The sequence below is a fragment of the Rattus norvegicus genome, chromosome 7 (genome assembly GCF_021556685.1).
Source record: "Rattus norvegicus strain SHRSP/BbbUtx chromosome 7, alternate assembly SHRSP_T2T, whole genome shotgun sequence".
Taxonomy (NCBI): domain Eukaryota; kingdom Metazoa; phylum Chordata; class Mammalia; order Rodentia; family Muridae; genus Rattus; species Rattus norvegicus.
The window spans coordinates 84579208-84591341 of record NC_141540.1 but is presented as its reverse complement, the minus strand read 5'-3'; the positions used below and the strand labels follow the sequence as shown (position 1 = coordinate 84591341).

The 12134-nt window shown below is 40.2% G+C and overlaps 1 protein-coding gene across 1 annotated transcript; it reads left to right on the top strand.

Moving 5' to 3' along the window:
- Positions 1–213: 213 nt before the first annotated feature.
- Positions 214–8839, top strand: Tmem74 (transmembrane protein 74). Its single transcript, NM_001398901.1, is given in 2 exon segments — positions 214–339; positions 2396–8839. A coding segment is annotated over 1 exon segment (918 nt). The 5' UTR covers positions 214–339; positions 2396–2798; the 3' UTR covers positions 3717–8839.
- The last annotated feature ends 3295 nt before the right edge of the window (positions 8840–12134 follow it).

Sequence of the window (12134 nt, the reverse complement as noted above, 5' to 3'; positions counted from 1 at the left end):
CTCAACTTAGGGAGGCCAGAGCTCGAAGCTCAGGCAGATAAATGCTTGGATGGTGGAAACTGTTTGCCAGAAGAGCAAAACCCTGGAGGTGTGGGACGGAGCAAACGAAGAGATACAAGGACTTCCCCCGAACTACATCTCCCGGGATGCTCAGCAGAAGGGAGCACCCAGCCCCGCCCTGCCCCGCCCTGCCGGAGTCCGCGGGAACCGCCCACCCAGCCGAACCCAGCGGAGAACACAGGCTACAAGTGCTCAGGCTGGGAATAACGGACTTTCTCCGGGTGCCACGCGGACGCGAGTGCTGCGGGCTTCAGCTTTACTGAGTGGCCAAAGCAGAAGGTGAGTAGCAGAGCATGGGCTGTGAAGGAAGCGCGCGGAGTATAGAGAGAACCGGAGCTTTGAGCTAAAAGGAGCCGGGTCAAGCATTTCTACTCCCGCCTGAGGTTCTTGCAGGACCTTAGAAGATGCAGCCAGACTGCAGGTGCCTTGATGGGCCAAGAGTCTGCTGCGAGAATTGATTGATCCCGCAGCCTGTTGGGGGCACCCCTGTTCAGTGCTGGCAGCGGGTCCTACAAACCCAGTGCGCTGATCTTGCATCCCACTTCCCTTCGCGGTCTTCTGCATACCAGCCTTGTCCCTATCTGTTCTGTCTATATTTTACTGTCTTTAACTGAGGAGCAGCAGACTAGGGAAAAAAGGTACTCTTGCCTTCGAAGTGCAATCTCATTTACTGGCCTTTTAAACAGATCAGAGAAGGCTGGGGAGGGAAGAGGATACCTTTAGCCGGTCTGCGGGCATTATCCATCCTAAACTGATGCTGGATTATGGATCTGCAAATCGACAGTACAGTTAGCGAGTCTCCGATAGAGCCAAGGGAGGGAGGGAGGGAGGAAGGGAGAGAGAGAGAGGGAGGGAGGGAGGGAGGGAGGGAGAGAGAGGGAGAGAGAGGGAGAGAGAGGGAGAGAGAGGGAGAGAGAGAGAGGGAGAGAGAGAGAGAGAGAGAGAGAGAGAGAGAGAGAGAGAGAGAGAGAGAGAGAGAGAGAGAGATTTTTTTCCCGGTGTGTTATACATTGGAAGTTTCGTGAGGGACCCTGCCAGTTTTATCTAAAGGAGTCTAATATGATCAGCTAATTGTGCCAAAGGTTAATTAGAGCGACTCGTGCCTCAGGGATCCATCTGTGATGATTTCTTTTCTGTAATTTGATGAAACCGGTTCCCATTGCTTCCTTCATCGAAGGATCCTTCAGAAGGGGCTGAGCCGCATGATGAAGGAAAACGCTGATTCAGTTACGGTTTCTTTACTCTTAGCACTGTGGTTTTTCTCCTTTTTTGTTGTTGCTCTTTTTATATTTTTAGTGCAAAGGACGGGGTGGGGCGAGCTTGATATGCAGCAAGAAGCATGACCATGTCAATGTTCTTTTCACTCTGTGAGTTCCCTGACTGTCTCAGGCGAGGCTTGTTTGAACCTCTGTCACAAGCGGCTGGATTTGGGGATTTTGATTCTTACCCCTCCAGTCATGTGTTCAACCACTCTGAATTGAAATAAAAGCAAAAGGAGTTCTTGCCTAAACCTCCTATATTTGATGAGAGTGCGGGTGGATTTTTATTCCCGAGGAAGCTAGCAGAAGCAGGAAAAGATGGGCAGATGGCTTACTGTTCAACAGAGTTCTAGCCTATCAAGGCTCCTGGTGCCGTGGAGGTGAGAGAGTGCCATGGATAGCATTTCAGGGCTAGCCTTGGAAATTGCTTCTCACCTCTTTGCATTAATGCAATGCTATAGATTTAATACCCCCATCCCCTTCAGCCTACTTGCACACTGGGTTTGTAAACACTTCCAGGTGGCTACTTTCTCTTGCTTGTTGGTTGGCAAGTTGTAGCGAGAAGTAATTCAGACTCACTGAGACTTTGTGAGTGGAAACAGCAGACAGTCAGTGGGAACAAGCAGTATGTATGTGTGAAGCGGACTGGCTCACTGTGTTTTGTAGAAACCACAGTGATGTGTGCAAGGGGCCCCCATGGAGCAGGGAGTGGACTAAGCAGAGTAGTACTGCATGTGGATGTTTAACGTGAGGCCCAGAGCTGTGTGTAGTGGGTGACTAGCTATTTCAATAAGTGAATCACTAGTTTTGGTCCCCTTTTTGGTCACTGGCTGATTAAGTCATCCCTTTCATTCACTTTGTAGCTGCTAAGTCAAGATGCTGATGCAACTGCCCCCAGCTGATAGGGGCAGGCATTCATTAGAGCTAATCTGTATTAGAATCTGTCCTGAACTGGAGTAGAAACATACAGTCTAATTGAATTGGTTAGGAAGTCTGTTCTTGCTCAAGACCTCCAGAAATCAACAGCTCTGCTAAAAGAGGTCCCCGCCTGTTTTCTCGTTTGTGTCTTTCTACAGGAAACTTGCCTTCTCATTTGAGGGATTCTGTCACAGGAATGTGTGAGTCTCTGGATAAATTTGGCTTGGTGACGGCAGTGTGCTGTCCCCAGAGATTCTGCTACATCCTCCTTGCTCCTTTTCTACCCTGACCCGAGTTTCTCACTGCTAACCCCTGTGACAAGTCAGAAGATTTGGCTCTTCCGTGATCTTCTGCCCCCAGGTTCCCTTTCCCGTTTTTGCCACTCTGATGAGAAACTGAGGCCAAGGTGTCCTCAACCAGTCATGGCTGTAAAGGGAATGCGGACCAGAGGAGCAGGCCTCCTTACTGTATGAAAGTAGATTCTGCCAGGTCCTTCTTATCACATTGTGTTGCTGCTAGCAAAATTTCTGGAAATCTCGGGGAAAAATCTAACTAGCCCCCATGGAACTCCACTCTCTGCCTAAGAGGAACAGCCCAGTTGGCCCATGCAATGCTGTGGAGTGGAGTTCAGGAGAGACTTCCGGTGACCACACAGAAGAGGCGGCCCTCAGAGTTTCTCTTTGCTATGAGAAAAACTTGACATCGACACCAAGGGCAGATGTCATAGAAGTGTGTGGACTTAGCACTTCTCCAACATCCCCAACCTCCTTGTTCCAAGACAATGCTATTCAAACAGGCTTCTTCCCCTCAGGACCTCCTGACTCAGGGAACAACCAAGTACTGGCTGATCGTAAGGTCTGTAATTGTTGCAGCCAGGAACTAGAAACTTCTTTTACCTACGTGGATGAGAATGTCAACTTGGAACAGAGAAGTCAGAGGTCACCATCAGCAAAAGACAATAATCACCCTGGAGATCTTGGATGGGGAAACCCTAACGAATGGTCTCATGAGGCTGCCATATCTTTGATGTCTGAAGATGATGACGACACAAGTTCAGAAGCCACATCTTCAGGGAAGTCTGTAGACTATGGCTTCATCAGCGCTATCTTGTTCTTGGTCACTGGTATTTTGCTAGTGATCATTTCTTATATTGTCCCTCGGGAGGTCACAGTGGATCCCAACACTGTGGCAGCCCGGGAGATGGAACGCCTAGAAAAAGAGAGTGCAATGTTAGGTGCACACCTGGACCGTTGTGTGATCGCTGGGCTCTGCCTCCTCACCCTTGGGGGAGTTGTTCTGTCTTGCTTGCTGATGATGTCTATGTGGAAGGGGGAGCTCTATCGTAGAAATAGATTTGCATCTTCCAAAGAGTCTGCAAAACTCTATGGTTCTTTCAACTTCAGGATGAAAACTAGTACTAATGAAGATACTCTGGAACTGTCCTTGGTAGAGGAAGATGCCTTTGCTGTACAGAGTTAGTTCTAAAATCCTTGAGAGAACAGCCATGTATTTTATATGAAAAAAAAAAAAAAGTCAAGTGTGTCCTTTATTTGTTTGTCAAGAAAAGTGTTTCTCCCCACAAACTAAAAGCCACTGAGTGTTTTGTTTCCATGAATCTTGTGTAAGAAAGCCTATGTAAGTTGTAAAAAAAAACATGGCCAGCTAACCCCTACTTGCTGCAAACTGAAAACTAATTCACCTGCAATCACCATGGGTTTCTACTTCAAAATACTTCTGCTGACCTAAAATTAAGTTGTCTTATACATCAACATAGACACTATTACAAGGGACTAGAAGGGCTTCTGCAGAATTTGAGCACTTGGCAATCTATTCCGTGAAACATAAGCACTAATTAAATAGTAAGGCTTACATTTAATTCCCAAAGGTGCTTTCCCATTTTCTTGTTGAATTTTCTTCCTCTAATTTGACTAAACTCTAAAATGTAAACTTTGGCAGTGTGAATATTTTGAAATCTAAGGATGTTGGTTATTTTTTAAAGCCTATAAGATATTATATTTTAAATTATTACTGTATTTAGAAGTGACAACTATGTCATTAATATGGACCATCTACTAAAGATAAGAATACAAATCTTCAGACCCATGTGAGGTCAACAAACTGTTATCACAAGGTATTTTCCTTAAGCCTTCTTTCCCAATGAACTAGAAGTGTTTGCTGATACATTGTTTCCTGCTTGTGGATTTGTACTCAGCTTGATGAGTTGTGCCCTTGAAATCTTTACCACTTCTCATATATGTGTGGAGAAGTGTTAGACTTTTAAAACCTATCTCCTGGCAGCCACACATCCAGACAAGTTTGAACCATGAGTGGGCTTGGCATTTGCTCAGGTGACATTTGTGATGATGGTTTGGAGAAAATGTCCAGGATCCTTGCAGCTAGACTGGAACTGTGCCTAGCAGAAGCCATGACTTAAAGAGTCCTTAACCAAATCTTACACTGAAGAGAGGAAAAGGAAACCCACTTATTTAGTGGGAGTTGTGTTCATTACAAGTCCTGACTCATCTTGTGATCTCTAAACATCTTTCAGAGAACATTCTACTTCAGGTCCTTAAAGACCATGCTCTTGCCTCATAAAGTGAAATGTCTAGCTTATGGGAAATACTGTGGGAAAAGTGGTCAGGAAAGGGATGGGAATTCAGCCTAAGAAAGGCCTTGAATTCCACTGATGTCCCTTAAAGTGGCCCCACCCTCCCACTTAGTTTTTTTGTTAGTATGTTACAAAAACCAGTGAGTTCATTTTCAAGGAAGACGAAAGCCAGGAATTCATGGGAGTGAAAGTATGAGCTAATGAGAAAGCTATTTCATTGTAGATTCTTAAGATCACCTAAGTCTAATGTAGACTTCTGTGTTGTCATTGAGGAGGTGGGGTTAACTGTACGCATATCTATTATATGAATGGGCTCTTGTGGATATCAGAACCATTTGTTGAGTTAGCTTTGTTAAGAGTTAAAGGAAAATTAAGTAAGGGAGGGAGAGGTAGAGATGACAGCATGTCACAGAATTCTTAGGCAAATAATATATATATATATATATATATATATATATATATATATATATATCTTCTCTCTGTAGAATAAAGAACTTGATAATGAAGTACTGGTTTACTGGCCATAAAGGACTAGAAAGAACTTGCATTTTGTGCTTTCTTTTTCTGCAATTCTCCTGTCATCTGTGCTAAAGGCACATTCCCAGAAGGTTACACTTTACCTTTTAGAGGTATATTCAGTTTTGACCGCTGCTAGACTGCTTGAGGAACTACTTTGGAAATATTGAATAAGGTGGGAGAAATCTACTTCCATGGGTGGATAGATATAAGCCAGGTTCAAACTGTGACGACAAAATGTAAAATCAAATTTAAACTAATTTAAATCTAGGTCTGGTGGATCATGCCTGGATCCCAACACTTAGGAGACTAAATTGAGATCAACAAAGCCATCTTGATCTACATAGTGAGTTCCAGAACAGAATACAGAGTGGGACTCTGTTTCACAACATCAAAATATAATAAAATATTCATGATTATTTATATGAGATCTCTGAATTCTGTTTTTATTTATTTGTATCATAATTAAATGGTTGCATAGCAAATAAGACAGGACTCATTTGTGGTCCAATTTTCAGTTCTTCATGACTTTGAAAGTTAAACATGAAAGCTGTATTTTCAATCCTGTAAAACTGATGATAAAGGAAGAAAACAGAGTTCCTCATATAGGAAAAGTTAGTGAACTTACCATGTTGCTAAATTATACAGATATGCCCAAAATGAAGACAGTACTTTTTATTACTATTATTATATAATTGTTTTTTGCAGTCCAGTCATTATCTGCCCTCTAACAGTTCCTCATCCTATTCCTCCCCCATGCCTGGACTCCAGGAGGATGTCCCACCCCACACCCCACACCACACCTCACCAGACCTTCCCACTCTCTGGGGCCTCAAGTCTATCAAGGTTTAGGAGTGTCTTCTCTCACTGAGGCCAGACCAGGCAGTCCTCTGCTGTATATGTGTCAGGGGCCTCATATCAGCTGGTGTGTGCTGCCTGGTTGGTACTTTAAAAAAAACCCATTTCAGAAAAGAATTTAAATGAAGAGTGAGCAAATGCCCATTTCTGCCTTCTCTAAAACGTCTCAAACACAGAGAGCATGACATTTAACTTCTGCCGACCTGAGGGAAGATGCTTATACCCAATGGGACCAATTCAGAAAATCACCCGGATGCTTTCTGGAGGCTGTGCTGATGTAATTCTAATAATTGCCTTAACTGACTCTCCTCCCGGTATTCTATTTGTATTGCCCTCACCCATTCTGTTAGTGCCTGACTTTGAGATGATTGCTTGAATTTAAAATGAAGCTAAGGAATATGGACATGATTCATAGGTACAGTGTTTGCCTTGTGTATGGGAGGCCCTGAGTGGAGCCCTCAGCACTGCAAGAAAATAAAAGTAAAGGTAATACAGGCAAAGAAAAACTCTGAACCTTCTGCACTTTTTGCGTCATATTGATTTCAGTACAATGTAGAGTGGTTTGGGTACTAGAATTACCTTGGCCTGACCATGTGAGAAACCAGAAACTGGACAGACTCAGGCAGTGCTCTGACCTTGGATCTTTCTCTGGCTTCCTGGGTCGTCTTCCATAAGATGCCTGTTGTTATCTGTGGAAGTTTCCTTAGGGTGTGGAAGCTTCAGGCATTACTAAACAAACCGTCCCCTTTGCGAGCATTGGAAACTACTGCAGTGCTTGTTCGGTTCTCTTTGCAGTGCCACTGCCTGGCCAGTCATTTGGAATTCCGGACGTGTCCATGCAGTGGGATATGCTGGCCCTTTATGATGTGAATCTTTCTTGGGTCTCCTGCTAGGTATCTAATTTGTGATTTAGAAGACTAGAAGGCTCCAAGGGATCACCAAACTCTCTCTGACCTGGGGTGTTTTCAGCCATGTGACTAAGTTCCTCAAAAACTTAAAATATATGAGCCCATCCTCTCCCTTTTTTTAAAAAAATGTGGATTGAGGCCCAGTTTGACCAGGTCTAGCACATATATCTTTTAGGTAGAAATGAGACTAAACAAACTGCCACACCAGATGTTCTGGGCCTTCTTTTCCTTTACCCCTAGAGTGAAATCAAATAATTAAATATGCACCATAATAATCGAATATAAAGAATGAAGGATCTGAGTGTGTATATATTCCTGTTTTCTTTTAAATTTCTTTAGAATAAGCATCTTAAATAATTACATCTGAACATTCTGAATTTAATCTGTTAAATGTATATGCATATGATTAATGGTCAGAGCAAAAGAAGAAATACCTCTGTATCTATTTGAAGCTTTTCAATCCAAAATTTGATTCCACTGCAGCAACTCAGGCTACCACAGAAATGTGGCCTGACAAAAGGGATTCACAATGCTTGTCAATGCTTCCCTGGTGGCAGCAAGATATAATATCATTGGCTGGATCTGACTGCCCCAAAGAACAAGTCCCATCCTTCCAGCTATCTGGAATGGCTTTAGCTTTTATGAGACAGGGCAGAAACAATCACCATGATGAGGAGAATTAAAATGAAGTCCCAGTAGGCTTCTCTCAGCACGGGAGAACTCAGAAGACATAATTAACAGTTTTGACTGTCGGCCTCTTTTTGGCTATATCTTTTTATGGTACACACAGTATTCTATAAAATATCTCTTTCAGTTTTTATGGGTGTACAACTTTGGAACTAATTTGGCTGAGTGATAGTAATACTATCAACTGCAAGATGTTCCTGCAAATGCAGAATTGCTTTTAAAAACACTCATGACTTTAATTGCTTTTGTTTTTAAGTATGCAGGTTGATGTGTACAAGCCTGCATATATGCTAGGGTGTGTCTCATAAGTACATAACTTTAATATTCCTAAGCTATTCTTAGTTTAAAGCCTTATTGGAATTTGTCTTGCCTTAAGGTCAATTCTGTGAACAAGAAGTCTTTCACAGGTAACTATAAAGAGTTTGGAATAAACCTCAGAATGAAATACTATAAATATACAAACCTTCTTTGCTGTTGTTGTTCAAAGTCTCCCAATGCTTTCTGATTTCTTTTCAACCTTGCAATTATAAGCTCATAAGTATGCAGAATATTTATAAATGATCTTACCTTGAGTTACAGTTTTCTTACTGAGAAATGTGGATAACAATGTCCTTGGCTCCAATGTTGAGTGACTCCTCTGTGGTTCAGAAATAGCTTGTCTTACTTCTCATCTCTGTCTGAATGCTTCCTATACAGAATGCAAGCAAGTTTGAGTATGAAGGCAAAGATGGATTCTCCCTCTGCTGTGTATTTCTCTGAGATTCTCTTCTGACTTTTCATTCTACTTTCCTTGCCAAATCGAAGTAATTAATGTTGGTTTGTATTTTCTGATATTATGAAGGCAATCATAAACATGATGGGCTTTCCCCTCCTGGCACTTATACTATATAAAATATAAATCTTTATTGAGAAGTTTTCAGTGTGTTTAACTTTTATTGACCTCTAATATAATGCATATTTGACCTTTTAAAATTATCTTCTAAAATTATTCATGTACAAGAAAAAAATAAAAGGAATATTTACTCACAAGTCAAGTGTAACATTCTTCTTGCTATTCTATCATTAAACAAGCTTATTAATTTTGTTTGGTATATAGGAAATAGTGAAAGCTATTTATATTTCTCTAAATTACTTGCTACTGAACTTAAAGTATGAAATGCATGATTTGAATAAGCATTTTAAGAATACTTAGCTGAAAAATCTAAGGTTTTATACTTTGACCAGCATGACTCAATGCCTTTACCAGGGAAACCTATGTGGGGGTGGCAAGGGAATAAAGGAAGGATGGACTGACAGACACACATACAGAATAGCTGGGGTCAGGTGGGCTTTGACAGAATGGCACCAACTACCAAACTACTCAGGACCTCAGCATGTTTATTTTGTTGAGAACAGGGAAAGGAATCGACTATTCTGTATAGAAGATACCTATCATTGAGAAGTCTCATGCTGTAAACATCCAGGAGGAGGAAGCTACGGTTGCTGTTTTATGCACACATGGGATAACCATTTGTAAACACCAGTAGTTGGAACAAAGAAAGGCTTTGCCTTTCTGATCCTGACTAGGAGAAAGGGTGACCAGTTTTCCATGGATCTGCATCCTTGGTCTTTGGCATTGCTATGTCCATGTCAAAAAAAGATTCATTTAGAATTTCTTTCACTTCTTATATGTTCTATCAAGGCTCCTCAATTTCTCACAGGAGTTAAGTATTGAATAATAGCTTATTCATTCTCTCAACCTTTTCAATTGAATTTTGATACCCATTTTCTTTTGTAATATTAGGTAGAAGTGTATTTTTATACTGTTTAAATGTTGTCAAGGTCAATTAGATCTAAAAAGAGAATTGGAAGTGAGAACTCATAGCTATCTTTCTTCCTCACTGTTTTAAAAGAGAAATTAAGATTTTTGCTTATTATTAAGAAGAAAAAAGTCTAGTTATTTTCACACATATATTTCTAGAATACCATTTGTTTTGTTAATTGACTGGTCATCCAGAAGGAGTTAAGAAAGATAAATTCCATGGTTGTCTTCAACAGGATCCTTGAAGATCACAGGAAGGATAGTTTTAGGAACATACTATGATGTTGCCCCCCTGTATTGATGTTGCTTTTTACAAAATGGGAGAGTCAAGAGGAGTTTGAAAGGTAGGAAACAGATACTCCATAACTGTGGAACTTAACAGTCTTATCTGACTGTAGGACCCTGTGCAAGCCAATAATCTTGATCTCATTATATACTTAAAAGTAGGTGAGACAGGAGTATGCCAAAAGCCTCTGATGACTGCTGTCATTTCTATCATCTCTGTTTTTGTCAAGTACGTAACATGAATAAACATAAGGTATGTATGCTCTTAAGTAATAGCAACATCCATTTAATATTTCTATAGTGAGGTCAAAACTAATTTTCTAAAGACACCACAAAAGATGTACTCCAGTAGTTTTTGTTAAAGATATTTAAAAATATATGTTATCATAGTTGACCTTCAGATCATCTGTATGATTTTTGTATTATAAAGTAGTCTGAGTATTAAGCTAGTGCCTATGATTTTAACTCATGGACAACATGAAGTTCTTTTTTGGGCACTCAATGTGCTTTGTGATAGATGTTTTGCCTTAGTTAATTCTTACCCTATTTCTACAAGTTCCTTACTATTGTTTGCTTTCTAACAACAAACTAAAAAAATAAGCTGAAAAAAAATGTTAAGCTATTGCCCCAAACTATATAATACTAAGCAATAGAAAATAAAAATATCCATTTCTTTTCAAAGTTAGAAGAATTTCTACCCAAGCAAAAGTTCTATTTATGCTATTTTGGCTTATATTATCATTTTTAAAATGGTTTATGGAAATCTACACAGGTATTTTTTCTTTAGTGCTAAAAATAAAATATAGTCAAAAATCACATAGTTTTGTAGTGTGGATTCCAGGAAGAGATAGAAAGCCATATTTGAATGATTTCTATCCACTGAGAATTCTGTATTTATATAGTATGTGTTGCCCAGTCAGAATCAAGAAGACACATCTTGAAGTTTGAATGACTGTTAGTTTCCTCTTTTTTGTCTAATGGTTGGAGCCAATGTTTTATTGTCTATAATATGATGATATTTGCTTTGTGAGATGTTTATGAAACTTAAATTTATCTCCAATAGATAGACTAGGTTTCTTCTTCCTAGCTCTCACACCCACCTTCCTCTTCTCCCCACCATTCTTTTATTCTCCCCTTTTCTATTCCTTTCCTTCCCCCTCTTCTCCTTCATGATCACAGTCATCATCCTTATCAATATTTTCAAGGACAAATCTATTCCCCTAGTGCCTCATTTTTCTGTTATTGAAAGCATCCCCTCAAGACTTTTCTATATAGGAGAAAAAATAATGTAGAAAACTGTCTTTTGCTTAACTGCAGAATATAATTGTGGAATACTTTGTACTCAAATTCTCCAGGATCTAAATTGTTAGAGCTCCTTCTCTGTGTTCGGTGGCAGAAAATTCAGTTGTCTTTTGAATAAAAGAATTTTGCTGTATAGAAACTGAACAAAGTCCTTTTGTTTAATTGAAATATGACTGTCATCCTCCTTCTCCTCTCCCCTCTTTCTCTGTATTTCCTCTGTTGAAACCTAAAAGATTATGTGGAGTGTTCACTCTGTCCAAAGACTTTCATTCATTTACCCAGACTGCAGTGTTCATGTGCTTTGATTTATCTTTGAATTTTACTTAACCTTGTCAAACTATCAAAAACTACTCTGGAATACAAATGATATTAAGAGAAGGTACAGTTGCAGAACAGCCAGGGATACACAGAGAAATCCTGTCTCAACAACAAATAAATAAACACAGACACACACACAAAAAAAAGAAAAGTAAAAGGAAAAGAAAAATCACCACAAGTTGATCTCATTTTCTCCAGGATAATTAAATAAAATATTCTGCAGTACCATTACTGCTAAGTGAAGTCATGGCAAGGAAACCAGGGCAGCAGAGCAGAAAGAAAGCCAGCACTCACTGGCCTTCAACAATAACTTTCTCCGAATGATGATTTCAGAGGAGAATTTCCAGGTAGCGGACAGAATGCTAGATTCTAAATCCTAAAAGATGAGGCTGAGAAACTGAGGTTCTTGATCGGTAATGAAAGCTTATGTCAAACATCGTTCTTGAGATAGAGTCGCCGAGGACAATTTCAGAAGAGACTCATTAAGCTGAGAAAGGGAAACTCTCCAGTCAGAAAGATAATTCAGGCCTGGAGAAAAGAAAATTTGATTCTGAGCATTTGATTATGGTGGGAAAGATGTGGTGCAACATGTGTTTCTTAAGAAATGTCCCTGT